Source organism: Nomascus leucogenys, chromosome 2, assembly GCF_006542625.1.
Source record: "Nomascus leucogenys isolate Asia chromosome 2, Asia_NLE_v1, whole genome shotgun sequence".
Classification (NCBI taxonomy): domain Eukaryota; kingdom Metazoa; phylum Chordata; class Mammalia; order Primates; family Hylobatidae; genus Nomascus; species Nomascus leucogenys.
In genome coordinates this window covers 66,348,128-66,367,822 of record NC_044382.1, presented here as the reverse complement: position 1 = coordinate 66,367,822, position 19,695 = coordinate 66,348,128, and the positions used below count along the sequence as shown (strand labels likewise).

Below are 19,695 nucleotides of genomic sequence, written 5' to 3'. Positions count from 1 at the left end.
AAGTGATCCTCCTGCCTCAACCTCCCGAATAGGTGGGACTACAGGTGCATGCGCCACCACTCCTGGCTGATTTTTATATTTTTAGTAGAGACGAGATATCATCATGTTGGCCAGGCTGGTCTCGAACTCCTGACCTCAAGTGATCTGCCCGCCTCAGCCTCCCGAAGTGCTGGGATTACAGTCTTGAGCCACTGTGCCCAGCAAGACTTTCAAGAATTGTGAAAGATCTGAGATTCTACCCTACTTGCACGCTAATAAGTTAATCTGCCACAGTTTCATATTGGTATAAGCCATGAGACTCTTAGGTCAGAGATGGAGGACAGGTTATTATGTACATCAATAGCAGTCACCAGAGTCTCTGTATTTTTGTGTTAGTTCACAAACTTATTCTGTTCAGGCTGCAGTAACAAAATTGCATAAACCAGGTTGCTTCTAAACAACAGAAATTTATCCTCACTGTTCTGTAGGGTAGCAAGTTCAAGATCAGGTGGCATCAAGTTCAAGATTTGGTGTCTGGTGAGGACTTGTTTCGTGATTCATAGATGGCACCCTCTCACTTTCCTTAGATGGTGCAAGGGCCAGGCAAGCTCCCTGTGGTCTCTTTTATAAGGCTACTAAAGTCTTTTATGAAAGCAGAGCCTTCATGATCTCTCACCTCTGAAAAGTCCCACCTCTTAATGCCATCGCCTCGGATGTTAGGATTTCAACATAAGAATTTTGGAGGGACATGGCCGGGTGCGTGCGGTGGCTCACGCCTATAATCCCAGCACTTTGGGAGGCTGAGGCAGGCGGATCACGGTCAAGAGATCGAGACCATCCTGGCTAACACAGTGAAACCCCGTCTCTACTAAAAAAAAAAAAAAAAAAAAAAAAAAAAAAAATTAGCTGGGCATGGTGGCAGGCGCCTATAGTCCCAGCTACTCGGGTGGCTGAGATAGGAGAATGGAATGAACCCGCGAGGCGGAGCTTGCAGTGAGCCAAGATCTCATGACTGCACTCCAGCCTGGGCAACAGATTGAGACTTCGTCTCAAAATCAATCAATCAATCAATAAAATAAAATAAAAAAGAATTTTGGAGGGACATACACATACAGACCATAGCATTCTCCCAGCTTCTGTTTCTATAGGGCAATGCAAAGTAGGCCAGATAACATGTACACATTGAGGAGTTACATTATAGGGAGGAACCATGAGCTATGGGAACCTAGTCTTTTTCAAAGGATAATAAGCATGCCTATCTTTTGCTGTAGGTCAAGACACTGTCTTTATCTTCCAAGCCTATATGCACACCTGCCCTTTGTTCTGGAGGGAGAAACTCTCTCTGTCAAGATTGTTGCTATATACACATCCTTGCAATGAGAGTCTGTAACACGGGACAGTCATTGCCTACTCACAAGACACTCAGAAGCACAAGAGACCCATGAAGAATAGTCTCCCGGCAAAGACTACTGGGAATTGAGGGTAGGCCCTGGGAGCAAGTGTCACTGCCTTGCTTTTCGCTGATGAAATCAGTTGCAATTCTGCAGTCTGTGAGACCGGCAGGTCCGGATCCCATGGGTTAAAGTTTCGCAAACTCTACTTTTCCCACTAATACCCTCTCAATATTTGCTTTATCTTTGGACTACATACATTGTTTAGTTACTTAATATTTTACTTTAAATCAACTCTTTTTTAGCATGTATACATTTCTTTAAAAAGGAAGCTTTATATTGCTACTTTAAGTGGAAATCCAGTATCATTAGCCAAAAGAAAAAGTATCCAGAAAAATAGGTCCAATGAAAACAGAGTAATGTTATTACATTCCAGCAGATATTCTTGTCTGGAGGTGGCTCTGAGCCTCAAGTTTCCTCTCTTCATGTTAAGAAGGGAGATTAGTGGTAATGGTTGCACAGCTTTATACATTTTCTAATAATCATTGGATTCTGCACTTACAATGTGTGAATTTTATGGCTGGTAAATTATACCTCAAAAAAAAAAAAACCATTAAAAGAAAAAAAGGAGACACTAAAATGTGGTAGAGAACTGAAGTTCATTCACCAATCTGAGACTTTCTTTTTGATATAATAAGAAGGATTGATGGGGAATTTGGAGTTAAAAAATGTTCTCATGCATCCTTTCTATAATTACTGAGCATGTGCCAGATACTCTTCTGGGTGCTTTAGAATATACTGGTAAATAAAATAGACATTCTAGTATAGGGAGATGATGGTAAGTAATAAACATAATACATTGGTAAATTATACAGTATGTTAGAAGTTGGTAAGTGCTACAGAAAAAAAAAAAAAGAAAAAAAAACAAACAGAGCAAGATGATGGAAATTGAGAGAACTAGAGAACCTCCCTGTTGAAAAGATGTCCTTCGAGCAGAGAATTGAAGGACATGAGAGAGAGCCATGGGGATATCTGGGGAATTGCATTTTGGGCATAAGGAACAGCCACTGCAAAGGCTGTGTGGTGGGGGAATGCCTGGAGTCCATGGAACAGTCCAGGAACAGTACTGTTTGAGTGGAGGGAGTAAGGCTGCTACTTGTAGGAGAAGAGGTCACAGAGGTAGTTCCAGGAGACTGGGGAGCAGCAGATTGTATAGGTCCTTGGAGGCCCTTGTAAGGACAAGGCCTTTCCTTTTTACTCTGCAGGAAATGGGGACCCATTGAAGAGTTTTGAGCAAAGGAGAAATAATGTCGTCTCCCATAGTGACATACAATGTCTTTTTAATGTCTTTATAAGTTATTTAATATCTTGTGAGCTGCTCCACACTTTGTGAAACATTGTCATAATCTCCAGAACCACAGGGGAAGCAATTCTGCCTTTCAGGGGACTAGTAACCACTTCTGATACTGAGCTCCAGTCCGACTTGCTTCCCTTCATTGTGCCTGATGGGTGTTCTACTTTCTCTCTTATTAGTCCCTGCTGGAGACATTGCTGATAGCCAGAACTTCAGGAAAGAATACATTTATGGGCCTGATGACCTCCCTGAATTAGACCAGGGAGCAAAGTTATGTCTTTCTCCATATTTATAGTATAGAAATTCTAATCTCGAAATTTAGTTATTTCCTTCTCAAAAAATCTCACGATTTTCAGTGTCAGACTAGCAGAATGGGTGCTTTCTTTAACATGCATATGGGCTATCGTATTTCCCTATCCTTTCTCATCTTTTGTGACTGACTGTGATGTTTTGTTACCATCAATGGATGGGAGAAATCTGTAAAATCACACTGTGTATATAACAGAATATTGTCCTCTAAGTCTATCTGCTTCAGGCTGGGTGTTGTGGCTCACGCCTGTAATCCCAGCACTTTGGGAGGACAAGGCAGTGGATCACCTGAGGTCAGGAGTTCGAGACCAGCCTGGCCAACATGGTGAAACCCCGTTTCTACTAAAAATACGAAAAGTTAGCCAGGTGTGGTGGCGGGTGCCTGTAATCCCAGCTACTTGGGAGGCTGAGGCAGGAGAATCACTTGAACCCGGGAGGCGGAAGTTGCAGTGAGCCAAGATTGTGCCATTGCACTCCAGCCTGGGCAACAAGGGTGAAACTCTATCTCAAAAAATATAAAAATAAAAAAAAAACAAATTTATCTGCTTCAGAAAGTGACTGGCTGCTTTTGACATTATGTGTTAAGGAAGTGGGGCAGAGATGTACTGTATCAGAAACCTCGGCCTCCTGGGGTTGAATAGAGAGATTGATCTTGAATTTAAATAGTGTGTGTGCCAGTCTTCACCATCCCCCCAATCTCTGATTCTTCAAGGTCATCTCCTTACTTTCACAATTAATTCCGTATGTCAGGGCACATTGTCAGATATTGTTCTTTTGCCATACAAGTTGGCCTGGGATTTAGCAGTTGCATGCCTGCTCTCTACTTTGTCCTATTGTTCAATGAAAGCCCACGTGTCCGTAAGAGTTCTCCCAGTTTCTTGCTTGCTTGCTTCTTTCTGCAAGGCCATGTGTCTTTGCTGGACAAATCGCAGGATGAAGCCCTTGGTTTTACATACTACAAGCTCTCAGTCTGTGTGGGTTGAGAAGTGGTTTGTTTTCCTTGTCTAGGATGGTTTCTAACTGAGCAGTTTTGGAAGTTTGGGCATATGTTTTGGAGTACCTTATTGGAGATAGTTTTTCCAATTTAAGACGCTTAGGAAGGCCAGGCGCGGTGGCTCACGCTTGTAATCCCAGTACTTTGGGAGGCCGAGGCGGGCGGATCACGAGGTCAGGAGATCGAGACCATCCTGGCTAACATGGTGAAACCGCGTCTCTACTAAAAATACAAAAAAATTAGCCGGGCGCAGTGGTGGCACCTGTAGTCCCAGCTACTCAGGAGGCTGAGGCAGGAGAATGGCGTGAACCCAGGAGGCAGAGCTTGCAGTGAGCCGAGATAGTGCCACTGCAGTGTGGGCTGGGCGAAAGAGCGAGACTCCGTCTCAAAAAAAAAAAGATGCTTAGGAAAGGTTCTTATTTAATTATAAGCAGAATCTTCCTCGATGTTATTAAATGGCCCACTTTCCTTTTTAAAGACAGTAAAATGTGGAATTCAGCCTCTTGTCTTAGTAAATGTCCCCTAGAAGAATGGAATGTTTGATGGTTTTGTTTGACTCTCATTTTCTTCTGATCAGACCTGTGGCTTCCTTATAACTACTGCAAAAGGGCCTTCATAGGGTATCTCTTTGTAGGTAGAGCCTTACCATGTCTTCCTGGTCTAATTTCTTTCTCAGTGAAGTAACTTCTTTCCATTATTACAGCGAGACATTAATCCCAAGGGGCGTAGTCACACATCTCATGAGGGAACTCTATGGCTGACTTGGGACCAAATCAAGAGCCTAAACAAACTTGGCAGAAGAAAAGTAGGTGACATTTGCTGACCCGTTGGAATGATGGATATGATTTACAACTATGTGGTGATAAAGTGGCTCAGAAATATTCTTTTGAAGTCTTATTAGCTTTGCTCTCCAATGCCTAAGTGCCCAATGACTGAAGTCCAGATATGTGGGTTGATTCCATTTCTTTTTCCTCTTCTAGACTTATTTCCATTAAGTGCATTTTCAAAATCAGGGAGTTTGGTTCGTAAGTATCATGAAGACTTTGAGAGAACCCTGAGAGCTCCTACAGGTTGTCTCCCTGCTATTGACGTCTTCAGGGATGTGTCACCCGTGGAATGTTCCTTGGCCCCAAGTCAGCATTTGTCCTCCTGACGGCTTGCCTCTTATTTCTGCTATGTTAGCTATGAGCCTCCTTTGACGGCCTACAACTCTGGAGAAGGGAGGAAGACCCAACTCCTGTCATGGTTACCACTTCATCAGTCAGTCAATATGGTTAGACATTGATGTTTGTTTGGTTTTTTAGCCCCAAAGTAATAAGGACTCACTGTATTTTGAGTCCTGACTCTTTGGTTCTGTGCAGTGTCCATGCTGTAGCTTTCCTTCCTAATTTCCAGAATTTATTAACTCAGACTCTGAATCAAGCAGGTGGAAATATTTTTTTGCCTTCTTAATTAATTTTAAGGATAGAGTCAGCTACTTCTTTCTCTTGGCAGTGGGGGAACTGGTAAAGGTGGCATTTGATTAAAATCCTGTAATAGTTTTTACCCACAACATTGAAATGAGAAAGGTCATGGAGTTGAATAGAAGGCATGCCAGTGGACTTGATGTCCACAGAGACTGTATCTCATGGGCAGTACTATAACTCATGAATAAAATTCTGTTGGGAGAAGGTCTTCAGTGTTGTTGAACGTTTCTGACTGGCATTAGTGGGAAGGGATGGGCTTGAATTGACAAGGACATTAAAACTTTTCCTGGTCAGAAAATTTGTAAGATTGTGAGATGCTTGAGGACAGGAAGTCCAAAGCCTTGTGGTCTTGTTTAGTGTGCATTCTTGACATCTAGCAAGTGCCTAACAGTAGGCAGTAATTGTTTCTGTCTTACAGATGACATAGCTATTCTGTAGTGGTACCCACTTTTGAACTGACTCCAGAACCCATATTCTTTTTTCCTTTTAGAGACATAGCCTCACTGTGTTGCCCAGACTGGAGTATAGTGGCGCGATCATGGCTCACTGCAGCCTGGACCTCCTGGGCTCAAGTGATCCTCCTGCCTCAGCCATCTAAGTAGCTGGGAGCACAGGCGTGTGCCACCACAACCATCTAACTTTGTTTATTTGTTTATTTTGTAGAGATGAGGTCTCACTATGTTGCCCAGGCTAGTTTCAAACTCCTGGGCTCAAGTGATCCTCCTGCCATGGCCTCTGAAAGTGCTGGGATTATAGGTCAGAGCCCTTATTTTTAACCATGATACTATCTGCCTCAAAAGATAGTTTGGCATCCAAGGGAAGATGAAGGCATTATTTATTAAAATAGCCAGGGCTCTCTCTTTACTCTCTTGTCCAATAGCAGAGCCCCTAGATATAGCCTTCTCCTTGCTTCCAAGTTTTAATTTACTGAAATCCAGTTTCTAGTGTACCCTGATAGACTGGATGAACTAATTACATATGAGAATCTATTTCCAGAGTCACCATGGTTGGCAAGCCTTATCCATTCTGTCCTCTTCAACAGGCATAACCAGCCCAAAGACTGGAAAATCTTTTAAAACCCTTTCAACTCTTTCTAACACAGGGCTTGATGTTTTGCTAATAGGCTCTTTCCATAGTGTGAACAAATTTTATGTGAAATCCATCAAAAAGAACTCATTTTTTTCTTGAAGTAAGTATGTTGTTAAACCTGTATCTTCACAGAAGTTGAACCACACTTGTATTAATTCTTCTTTCAAAGTACTCAAGGTTACATATGTTAACCACTGTCTTTTAATAGCACAGATAAGTTCTAGCAACTGTTGTTTTAATATTGTCTACATTCCTTTTTTGTTTTGTTTTGTTTTGTTTAAACAGCTTTAACTGAAATCAGCCCTACATAGCAAACAAACATTTACTTAATGTAAACTAAAACCTTTTCATATGACTTGGTATTCTCAGGTTACTTATTTGAGCCATTTTCACCATTGTTAAATCTTCACAAGTTGCTTTTGTTTGCCTCATGAAAGTTCAATATGGATAAACACACAAAAAAATTCTTTGCAGTAACAGGTGAAGATTATAATAGCTCCATGTCTATATATGGAACATGATCACCTTAGCAAAGCCAGACAACCCAGCCTGAAGCTGTGGTGGCTCCACATTTCTTTAGCGGGCAGTGGTAAAAAGAGTATTTGAGATCAGTAGCATTGTACCTTGATTTTCAAGTTGATGAATGACAGAAGACTTAGAAAATGGATAGAAAACAATTTTTTATATTTCCATAGGTTAACTCAGCCTCTCATCTAAATATGTTGGGATTATTTTAGTTGCAAGGGGCAAAACATTCAACCTGAACTAACTTAAGTAAAAACAGCTTCAGGAATAGTTTGATCAAGGGTCAGTTGATGTCATCAGGATGTGGTTTTTGTCTTTTCGTCTTGCAGCTACCCCTACTATGTTGGCTCCATTCTTCCCCTTGCTGCCAAAATAGCTGCAGAGTCTTCTTCCTGTAGTTTCTGATAGTCTTGAGACTTACTGTGATTGGACATATTCCTATTCCTCTCAATCCTAGTTCTGTAACTAAAGAATCTAGTGGGCTGATTGGCCTAGACCTGGGTTGCATATTCCACCCCTGGCATTGGAGCTGGAGCCTCCTCAGACCACCTGGGCTATTTGAGGAAGGGATGGGTGGGATTTGGCTGGAATAGGAGGACTGCCAAGGTGGCAGACAGTTGAAGTTTACCATAGTAGATTCATCGGAAGGAAAGTAAGTTACTTGGTTATTTCTGATCTGAAAATCTGAAATTTGAGGTGCTCCAATATTCAAAGCTTTTTGAGCATAAACATGATGCTCAAAGGAAATGTTTATTGGAGCATTTCAGATTTTGGATTTGAAATGTTCGGCCAGTAAATATGTAACACAAATATTCTAAAATCAGAAATACTTTTGGTCTCAAGCATTTCAGACAAGAGATATTCAACTTGTACTAATATGTTTGCTACTCTTCTTTTTAACCTATTGTCACCTGCCCTGAGTTGACAAGTGACAATTTGAATGGCTTTGTCAGTTTAATGTATGCCTCCATAATTAGTTTTATATGTATAGGTTAAGATTATCACCAGCTCCTCCTGGCCCATGGGTAAATTATTTTAATTTATTGTAATTTAAGAAACGTATAATTAATATTTCCTAATATGTATCTGTGTTTTGCTTTAATACCAGCCTTAAATAAAGACATTTAATAAAAACATATTCAGTTTATGCCTTTCCCATCAAACATAGTACAGCCTGCTTTATAATTAGGATCTTAGTATTTGTTGTTGATTGGCTTATAGTTTCCTCACATCTGACTCATAAATGTGATTGAAAACCCCTCTCTGGCGTGAGCTGGGTTGTGTAAGAGAATTTCAGCTTCTTAATTATTTTATTTTATTTTGTTTTGACATACAGACTCTTGCTCTGTTGCCCAGGCTGGAATGCAGTGGCACAATTATAGCTCACTGCAGCCTCAAACTCCTAGGCTCAAGGAATCCTCTTGCCTCAGCCTCCCAAGTCAGCCAGGATGACCAGCACACACCACTGCGCTTGGCCAATTTATTTTTAATTGTTTTGTAGAGACAGCATCTTACAATGTTGCCCAGGCTGGGCTCAAACTCCTGGCCTCAAGAGATCCTCACGTCTCGGCCTGCCAAACTATTGGGATTATAGGCATGAACCAACACGTCTGGCCAGACCTCAGTTTTAAGACTACTCTTTTCTTAGCTTTGCAGAAATGCTCTGGAGATGCCAGCTTACACTGGGAACTGCTTAGGCTGACCTTTCTCACCTTTTCTCATCCTATGGCCATCAAGTTACTGGAGGAGAATTAAGAGATGAAGTCATTGTCCTCGCTTGTCTATCACAAGGGTATTAAAACCACCATCTTCTCTTTATGGTCCACAGGTCGAGTTTGAGTGGCTGAGGCAGTTTTGGTTTCAAGGCAATCGATACAGAAAGTGCACTGACTGGTGGTGTCAACCCATGGCTCAATTGGAAGCACTGTGGAAGAAGATGGAGGGTGTGGTAAGTCCATGAGACCTGGGACTGTGTTTTCTGGGCTGCTGTGTTATACAAATCCTCCACTGCCTCATTTGCATAGGCAAATTTAGATTTAATTATTCCTAATTATCAAGTTAGATTCTTCTCGGTAAGGTGATGGGTATAGCCAGGATTTTGTCAGTACAACCTCAGTTTAGTTCAATAAGCATTTATTGAGTATTTTCTCCTCATAAGGCATGTGCTGGACATATACTATGAAGTGGTGATAAGAGGATAACAATTCGAAAATAATATTTAACATTCATTTGCATTTTTATATGCATCAGGTGCTACTCTGTTTTCTCAGTATTAACTTTAAAAATTTTTACAAGCAATGCTAAGAGGTATAGAAACTTTTCCAGGCCTTTATTTATGGATGTGAAAACTGAGGGGCAGGGAAATGAAGGGCCTCCCCCAGGGTCACTGAGTAAGTGGCACAGCAAGGTGGAAACCCAGGCAGGCTGGCTCCACAGCTTATGCTCTCAACCACTGTGATCCAACAGTTGAACAAGGAGAGGGGCACGAATATCGCCAGGTATGACATTAGCTAAATTGAAATCTGGTAATAGATGTGAAATGTTAAAAGAAAATCATAGTTCCAGAGGAGGGAGTATTACATTCAGACTACTTGAGCCGGCTGGGATGGTGGTGAAATGGCAGATGTGGTTTTTGGGGCCCTTGGATGCTGAGCAGTATGATGGGATGAGGGATCTGGGGAAGAACATTAGTAGCCAGAAACTAAAAACAAGGCCAGAAGAGCAAGTAGGGCAGATGATGTGGGAGGAAATGTAGCTGGAAGGCAGGTTGAAGCCATGTGGAGGTCTTGCATTAAGTCTTAATTTAAATAATACTAATAATAATAATAGCAAACACTTACATAATACTTAAGTACCAGACATTATTCTATGTGTTTTCTATATAACTTCTTTAACTTTTATGACAACCCACAACATAGGTGTAATGTATTCCCCATTTTTCTAACGAGGAGACCAAAACACAAAGGGTTTGTGTAACTTCCTCAAGGTCACCCAGCTAATAGGTGAGTGAGCTGGAATTTGAACTCTAGAAGGCTGCCTCTGGGGTCCTTGCCCTTCACCACCTCATTGTTCCGCCTTCAAACAGTTGGATTTGGAATGTAGTAGAAAAGTGGTAAAAGCCTGCAAACTCTGGAGATAGTACCTCTGCACAGAATTTGAAATGTGCTGCAAACAATGAACTAATCTGCAAAAATGGATAGCTATTGCTAATCCCTATTTTATTTTTTTAAAGCCACTTTATTGGGGTATGATTACCCTACAAAAAGCTGTACGTATTTAATGTGTCCAACCTGAGTTTAGAAATACGTGTACATTCATGAAACCATCACAGCAGTCTATGCCATAAACCTATCCATCACCTCCAAAAGTTTTCTTCTGTCTTATTTGTTATAATTATTATTATTGTGATAAGAACACTTAACATAGGATCTACCCTAATTCCTACTTTATAATAATGAAAATGTCAAGTCACAACTCTGAAGGCCCTAGTTTAAAAGTCTGGATCAGAATCCAGAAGTCCTCGCTTTCCAGACATCTCAAATCTTTAAATCATACCTTTTCATGGATATACGTCTGGGGAAGGAATGTTATAATCCTTTTAATGTGTTAATAGTATCACAAAAATTGATTTCTCCAAAGAAATCAATGCAAAACTGAGCATTGTGAAACTGAATTGGAGTTAATGAAAAGTCTGTGCCTAAATCTCCTTAGTCAGTTCTGTTCCTAAACTAAGCCTGTTATGAGTACTCTCCATTTTTATGGGCTGCTTATATAAAGGCAGCTTCAGTTTCAGGGCAACATTTTTTCTCCCTACTGTGTAATTCTGATTCTGTCCATTTACATGAGTTAGAACCTCTTAACTTGATGAACCTTGGCTCTAAGACATCAGCTTGACTTTGAAGTTGTAATTTGACAACTCTGAATTAGGGTTGAAGAGCAAATAAGAAAGGAGCTCTTATTGATTTTCTTTTTTTGGAGATGGAGTCTTGCTCTGTTGCCCAGGCTGGAGTGCAATGGCGTGATCTCAGCTCACTGCAACCTCCACCTCCCAAGTTCAAGTGATTCTCCTGCCTCAGCCTCCCTAGTAGCTGGGATAACAGGGGCCCACCACCATGCCTGGCTAATTTTTGTATTTTTTAGTAGAGATGGGGTTTTACCATGTTGGCCAGGCTGGTCTCCAACTCCTGACCTCAGGTGATCCACCTGCCTCAGCCTCCCAAAGTGTTGGGATTACAGATGTGAGCCACCATGCCCAGCCCTTGATTTTGTTTTTTAAAAACCAAATTTAAAAAAAATTTGTTTTTGTTCAAGAGCTTTATTTTATTTTATTTTAAGTAAAATCTGGCCCAGCATGGTGGCTAATGCCTGTCTTCTCAGCACTTTGGGGGGCCAAGTTGGGAGGATTGCTTGAACCCAGGAGTTTGAGACTAGCCTGGGCAGCATAGTGAGACTTTGCCTCTACTAAATCAAAAAAAATTATCCATGTGTGGTGGTGCATGTCTGTGGTCTGAGGTACTTGGGAAGCTGAGATGGGAGGATCACTGGAGTCCAGGAGGTCAAGGCTACAGTGAGCTGTGATCGCGTTACTGCACTCTAGCCTGGGTGACAGAGTGAGACCTTGTCTCACGTACACACACACACAAATAAAAAATAAAATATTTGGTATTGTGAGCTTACAAGTGATATTCATTATGAATTCATTTAAGGAATTTAGTTATATCTATGTAAATTTGTGTATAAACAATTTGAAGGTGGTGGCACATTCGTTAAGAGGAAATATCTTTTATTTGTTTTGTCGCTCTTGTATAAAAAATACTAAAAGGAAAAGCAATTCTGCGAACTCTCTGGCACTGGTTTCCCAGCAGTTGGCGTGGCATTCCTAAGTGTTCTGAGGGAGATCAGTGGCTTCAGTGTCTCTCCTCAGCATGCCTTGGGATGATCTTCATCAGCAGAGTGAAGATTTAGACCCAGATAAAAGGGATGTTTCTTCCAAATTAAATTTAAGCATTGCTTCAAGCCTTTTACAATGACTTTTTACAAATTCATAGTGATTTCTTTTTTCTATTGGAAAAGAGAACAGAATAATTGTTGGACGAGTCTATGGTTCTGTGGTTCTGTTCGTTTAGTATCATCTGGTATTTGTATACTCGGGTGGAATTGGCAGTGGCTGGTTAGATTTCTACTTGGTACCAGCCCACCTCATATTTTCTCAGTTGCAAGCAGTAGGGGGCAATGTTGAGCTACCAGATTGAGGCCCCAAGATGTTAGCCTTTCAGGAAAATGCGTACAAAAATACCATTAACTGTCAAGAATTATCCCTGTTGCTTCAAGTTAGCTGTAATCTCCAAGATTCCATAACACAGGATATCAGTTGTGGGTTAACAAATTCAACAGCAATTTAACATAAAAAGTACGGTGTTTGCTGCACATTTGGATTCTATAGCATTAGACTAATCCAAATGGAATTTCTGAGTGTCCTCGCTTTGCTTCCAGGGACTATCTTACTCAAAATTATTATCATTTCAGACAAATGATTCTTTTTTATCTTTATGCTTTTTTTTGAATTGTAAAATCGTGTGTGTTGTGAAAGGATTTCTTTAAATCAATGCATTTTGTCTGTTTTGCAAAATAACATCGATCTCTTTTGCTGAGAAAATAAAAAACCTCAGGGAATATGTGCATTACTTTTCCCCTTTTGCTTATGAGTAAAGCAACCTTTATCAGCCCTTGTACCAGGGAAGAGACTTGCGCTGTGACTTCTGTCTTTGTGTTCTTTTTTCACTTTGTGGTTGGAAGGTGTAGTCTCAGGAAGGATATAGAAGAATGGAAAATGAGCTTTGAAATCGCTTTTCTTCCATTAATAGTAATTGCTTCACATGTCATAACCAGTCACATATTTCAAAAAGTTTAGTCAGCTGTCTCTAAAACTCCCCCATCCTCCACTTCCCATTTCCTGTCCCAGAAAACACCATTTTTATCACACTGTTTATTCTTGCCATTTTTTCTCCCGGCGGATAGTTTTACTCCGTCCATGCTCTTGTGATGTAAATGTTAAACCTTGTGTTTGAATGACATTCTGATAAAATATCACATTTTCCCTGAATATTACCTCATGAATTTATGAGCCATTAAGCCCAAAGCAACATAACGCCTTCTTATAACCCAGGAATTTAGTCTGGCCTTTCCCCTCCTCTTTGCTCCCTATCGAGGATGGCATTATACCACTATAATACTATTCAAATATTTGTTTTTTATTTTAATTTTTTTAAAACCCGACGCACTTCCTACCCCCACCGCCCCCGCCATCCAAGATGATTGTATTATGAGAAGCCTCTTCAGGATAAGAGAGAGTTACCATTTGAAAGAAACTGTACAACTGCTTTGCTTTCTGGGTAAAGAGAAATATGAAAAGCTGAAGTCTCCTGTGAGGTGGAGAAGTCTTGCTGTAGCCAGAGATTCAACGGATAGGCCATTCGTCTCTCAGGGTCTGGTATCGCTCTTTGCAAAACTGACATTTATTTTACCTATAAAAATGTTTTAACACTATCAAATTCACAATGATACAGAAAAGAATGCTAGGTGCGAAATCCTCTAAATTGATGACATTTATTCATTTCCTATTGACCTTAAAAAAAAAAAGGTCAATTTGGTATAATCCAGTGGAAATATTCGACAATCGTTTCCAGAGTAAACATTTTCAAAAGTAGTGATGATTTCGATACTGGAGAGAAATTCTTCTTGCTGTTTTCCTTGGTTTTTTCTTTTAGAAGAAAAAGTAGATCCTGATGGTTTTGAATGTTTTGAATTGCATTTCCTGTTCTGACAATTCCTTGTGCTGTTACAGCAATGCATTTATATGGCAGTTGGCCTTAATAACCTTTATTGACTTTAGTGGGTAGGAGCCAAGACTGGATTATTTTAATGTATCCGTTTTGAAACAGTGTAAAACACAACATATAATTATGTTAGGTAAGCTATAGGCTACATTTAATTCTATCCATTTATGTTAAAATTTGGCACAGGAGAGCAGAGACATGTGGAAAATGAGTAGGTGTTTTATTTAATAATGTAACCAGTTTCTTGTTGTTAAAGTTTTAAGAGAGAAATGTACTTAAGAAGGTAAAGGTTGTCCCTGACAAGTTAGTTATAATAGTTTAATTTCAAGATGAGTCATGCCTTTTCCCCTGCTATTTTGGCCTGTGTAAATCATCTGAGAAGGCCCTTGCCAGGAGCCTGCCCTTGGCTGTGTGGATGAGTCTTCCTCAGCACAGGTTACACTTCATGTAGGTTACACAATCATAGGGAATGATTGAGCCGAGCAGTAGTTTGTTTATTTTTGGAGAGATTAATGAAGTTCTCATCACAGTGCTTTAGATTAAATTCTTTCAAACTGAATACAGGAATAAGGCTGCTTTTTCATTTACTGAAATTTTTACTGAGTATACTCGTATTTGCTATAGTATTATAGTTCAATTAGCTAAGTTTATTTTAAACTTCCTTCTAGGATTGAAGATTTTGGGGGATGTGCAGAAGAAAGTGATGTAAATATAAATATTGAATTTTTTTGTTTGCATTAATGGGAAAGTCACCAATTTTTTTTTTTTTTTGTGTGTGTGTGTATAATTTTTTTCTCCCTTCTTTTCAGTGTTAATGTGCACATTAAGTTACATCAGCCAACATAATCCAATCTCCCATTTTTCAGGGTTAGGATTTCTGATTTAGGAGCAGAGTATATTATAGTAATTTAGGATCAGATGTGAGATGTCTAGTGGTTTTAAATTAAAATGTAAATTTTCTTTCTTGACTGGGGCAGTGCTGAGTGACTCAAGATAAGCACAGATTAGAGGTGGATAAAGAGTCATAAGCATCCAAAAATTCAGTTTCTGAAACCGGTGTGCAGACACTGAGTTTTGGGACCTTTACGTTTAGCTTTGAAAATTTGGAAAAACGAAAAAGTCACTTGCAGCTGGAGCAGCTTAAAATCTTTAGTTTAAATCTTTGGCTTTTGGTTATCTTAAAAGTGTTCAGGGAAGCTCGGTTCTTTCCATTCTCCTTTCTACCCACCCACTCCAATTCCCCACCCACTCCAATTCCCCACAGCTATATTGTTCTATTAAAACATCTGGGGAGAAATTTTACATGTAATTTAGCAATGAATTTCTTATAAGTCTTGATTCCTTTTTTGATTATCTTATGAATTTCAGAGTTTTCCATTTTTTTCCCCTGAGTATCTGTACCTTTAGTAAGGAATTTTACAAGAAAGTGTTGTGTATCCTGTCTTTTTGGGAAAAAAAGGATATACAATTCCAAGAGAATTCAGGCTTAAGCCTCAAAAACACAGTGTGCTTCGAAAGCACAAAGGACTGTGTTTATGATTCTCTTTGAAGTGTTTTTGCAACTGGATAAGGAAAATTTTAGAAACCGTCTGATAGTGTTCAGGGTAAATACTTAAACCCCTTTAGAGAATTTCACACACAGATACTGTGCAGCAGAAAAAAGGGATACTTATGTTTCTTAAAGCTGCTACAGCCTACAGCTTTGTACTTAAAGACAGAGGTGTTGAATAGAATTCTACTGAGGATACATCCAGTGACAATATCTCCAGGAACATCAGAGCAAACCAGTGGGTAGGACTTTCTGTTTTTAACCCTTACATGAGCTGTGTGAGAGTTGAGCTTTATTGGTACCAAGTCCTAGGATGTGCCTGGTACATCTCAGGAATGTTAAGAGGATCGTTCCTAGTGCCTCTGCTCTGCACACAATAAGAACAACACTAAAAATGCTGAAGATGCTGAGACAAAGTGACAGGAGCTAGGCAATTCCAAGTGACAGCCTTGCCATCTCTCTTAACTCTTAGTGTGTGGAGAGAAAAACTGGAGTAAACAGCCAGGGTTTCTGTTTTAACCTCATTTCCGTAGGATTTGGCTAAATTTTGACAACCTTCATTAAATACACACACACATCTGTGCACACACACACATTTCACACATTCTATATGTAAAGAAAAAAAAAAGATGAATTCTGCTGCTTTAAATAGTTTTAACCACCCTGAAATTCAAATTGATATAAAGGTGTGAAGATCCTGCTATTTTCCCTGGGGTGCTATTTTAGCCTTGGCTGCTAGAATTTATTTTGGATTGCTTTGACTAGTAGACTATCATAGCATTTCAGATATGAATTAAGAAACTCTGGTGCAAGATCGGAATGTCAGAAATTTCTATTTTTCCTGGAAAAGATATAACATAAAACAAATTATGTACCTTATTTCATCTAGGGTTTTTTGTGTGTGGGGGGGGAGCATGGTAGAGGGATTAAATTCAGCTCTAGTCTATTATTTACTTTATTATATTTACCTCTGAAATATCCTAGAAGAATCTTAGTCTAGAAGAATGAAGTAGTGTACAAAATAATAATAATAATCACCAGACCTACAGTTTTGAAAGGGAAGCAAGATTTCCAAAGGATGTCGTGCCATTTATTTGGAATATTATCAAGATGTTAGAATCTTTTTCCCCCAAGTTGGTTAATGAATAATCGCTAAAACTGTTGCCTTTTGAATAATATTGTTATGATGATCCAATGAGAAAGTTTGTAAAATATAAAACACACATAAATGCAAGGTATCACCGGTATTGATTTTAAAAGGAAGCGTGGACACTCTTCAGCTGAGGAATCCTTACTTCGAGGCCGGTTGACTGAGTCTTCCTTATTGACAGCATCCCTTTCCTTTCCTAATTTTCCTTCCTCTGGAGCTGGGGTTCAGTCCAGGAGCTGAAGGGACTCACAACAATTTGGAACTCAGTGCTCCTCTTGCAATGTGTCTATCCACTGTGGGTTAAATACTTTGGGAGGCTGGGCTTGGAATCTTTCCATATTGTACAAAAATGTCTCTATGGAGAAATGTGCTCCTAGTGCCAAAAAATGACTTACCAGAGAGCCCCGGGAACACATTCAGTTGGCCCTTCTGTGCCTTATGGGTAACATAACCACCATCCTGCTCCCTCCTCATTGACATCTGCAAAATAATGACCCTTTTTTAACCAAAGGGAACTGTGATCTATTTTTTTTCTGTATTACTGAAAGGATCCCTGTGATTATTTGTAGATGATATTTTTAATAGCATCTTTTCCCTAACAAGTTAACTGTGATTGACATTTTTTTTTGCATTTTCTTTGCATGATCTCAGTCCATCTGGAACCACCTGTGAAGACTCAATTGTAAATTTTTCCTTCATATTTATAAAAATCTCAGGCAGATCATCTTCTACTTGTTTCTTTTAGTACCACTCAGTGAATCTCCTACTTGTTTTTGATTGACAAAATTAGCTTTCAACTAAAAATCTGGAGTCTTCGGGCACTATTCATAATTAAATTTTAATGTTTTAGACGTATCTGCATAGCCATATATGCATTGGTTGTAAAGTCTTAGAGCTGCTGGTAGCTTGAACATATATAGCCCTCTTATTAAATATTATTAATTGAAATGACAAATTATGAAATATCCAGAATTATGCATCAGATGTTCTTTAACAGATGTTGGGGGATTAAGAGGTTTCATATTTTACTTAATGACATAAACTTTTCATGCAGTTAGCAGTGACATTTTTTAAAGGATGGCAGTGGTGGCATATACCAATGCCTGTAGTACATTAATATGTTCCTGATACTGAAGTCTCGTGTCCTGGACACCTGAACATTGTTTGTGAAGGGTGGGCAGTCAGCCATCCAGTAATAAATATCTCAAAGGTAACATATCCAAAACCCAAGTTTTGATTTCTGTAATCCCTAGTGTTTCGCAGTTCAGTAATTTGAACCATCCAGTTGCCCAGACTAAAACCTTGGGGTCTTCTTGATGTATCTCTTGATTTATCAGTGAATCCAGTTAGCTCTACTTTCAAAATATACTCATGACCTGACTAGCCTTCACTACCTCCTGTGCTACCACCTTGGTAAAAACTACCGTCGTTTATAAAATAGCCTGCCTCTTAACCAGCTTTCCTGCTTCTACTACCCTATGTCCATTCCAATCAGAATGTTCCTTTGAGATACAAGTCAGGTCGTCATTTTTCTCCCCTGTTTCAAACCTATTGTCATGTTTAGAAATCCACCTTCCGGCCGGGCGTGGTGGCTCACGCTTGTAATCCCAGCACTTTGGGAGGCCGAGGCGGGCGGATCACGAGGTCAGGAGATCGAGACCACGATGAAACCCCGTCTCTACTAAAAATACAAAAAAAAAAAATAGCCGGGCGTGGTGGCGGGCACCTGTAGTCCCAGCTACTCGGAGAGGCTGAGGCAGGAGAATGGCATAAACCCAGGAGGCGGAGCTTGCAGTGAGCCGAGATTGTGCCACTGCACTCCAGCCTGGGCGACAGAGCGAGACTCCGTCTCAAAAAAAAAAAAAAAAGAAATCCACCTTCCTTGCAATGGCCTAATGCCCTGCAGGATCTGTCCATTCCTCGACCTCCATCAGTGATCCCCCTCTTTCCCTGCCCTAATGTCTGCCGTACTATATCTAGAACATGCCCAGCCCACTTTTGCCCAGGATTTTTGCATGTGCCGCTGCCTTTGTCTGGAATGTCTGTCCTTCTGTAATTTACATGACTCTCTCCCTCATTTCATTCAGATCTCTGCTCATGTCACTTTCTTGGAGAGAGTTGCTCTGACCAAGCACTCTCTCATTGTAGCAGGGCCTTACTCTTTTCTACTGTACTCTTAACACTTTCCACCAACTGCAATTACCCTATATATCCATTTGTTGTCTGTCTCTACCTGAAATAATCTCCATGAGGGCAGCAGGGACTTGGTCTGTTTTAGTCACTCTTATTTCCCCAGCCTCTAGAACAGCATCTGCTTCATAGGAGGTACTCGACACGTTTGTTAAAAGAAAGAGTTCACATGAGGTCTGTGTTCTAGTCCTGCCTTTTCCTCCCACCCATGTTGATCACTGTGGCCTTAAATCTTTTTTTTTTTTTTTTTTTGAGACAGTCTAAGTCTGTCATCTAGGCTAGAGTACAGTGGTGTGATCATAGCTCACTGTAGCCTCAAACTCCTGGGCTCAAGTGATTTGCCCACCTCAGCCTCCTGAGTAGCTGGGACTACAAGCCACCATGCCTGACTAATTTATTTTTATTTTTGCAGAGGCAGGTTCTTGCTGTGTTAACCAGGCTGGTCTTGAACTCCTGGCCTTAAGTCATCCTCTCACCTTGTCCTCCCAAAGTGCTGGAATTACAGGTGTGAATAACAGCACCTGGCCAATAAATTCTTTTTAACTTTATACATTTTCCTAAAATATTACCTCTTATTACCTGCTTCACAGGAATATTTTTGGGTTAGTTTTATTCTTAAACAAACATAACTCTCACAATAATACCCCAAAACATCTTTAGCTTCTTTTTAAAAACAAAATAATATTGAGGGCACAGAGGAAAGTCTTGTTTTATGCCTCTGGCATTTATAGCTGAGAAGATTGAGCAATCACAGGCAAACAACTTATGCAAATATGGAAAATCTTTTTTTTTTTTAATGAGAGGATTAAGTAGGTTATTAGTTTCCCAGAGTACCAGTGTTGCTAAAAGTTAGAATCATAGTG

General features: G+C 40.0%; 1 protein-coding gene across 2 annotated transcripts in view; it reads left to right on the top strand.

Annotated features, from left to right (window-relative positions):
- The window catches only part of FTO (FTO alpha-ketoglutarate dependent dioxygenase), a 413,852-nt gene that overhangs the window by 183,219 nt on the left and 210,938 nt on the right, over positions 1-19,695 (top strand). For both annotated transcript variants that reach the window (XM_003263053.2, XM_030796957.1), the window contains exon 7: positions 8,936-9,055. In XM_003263053.2, the coding sequence (XP_003263101.1) occupies positions 8,936-9,055 (120 nt within the window). The remainder of the gene's footprint in view (positions 1-8,935; positions 9,056-19,695) is intronic.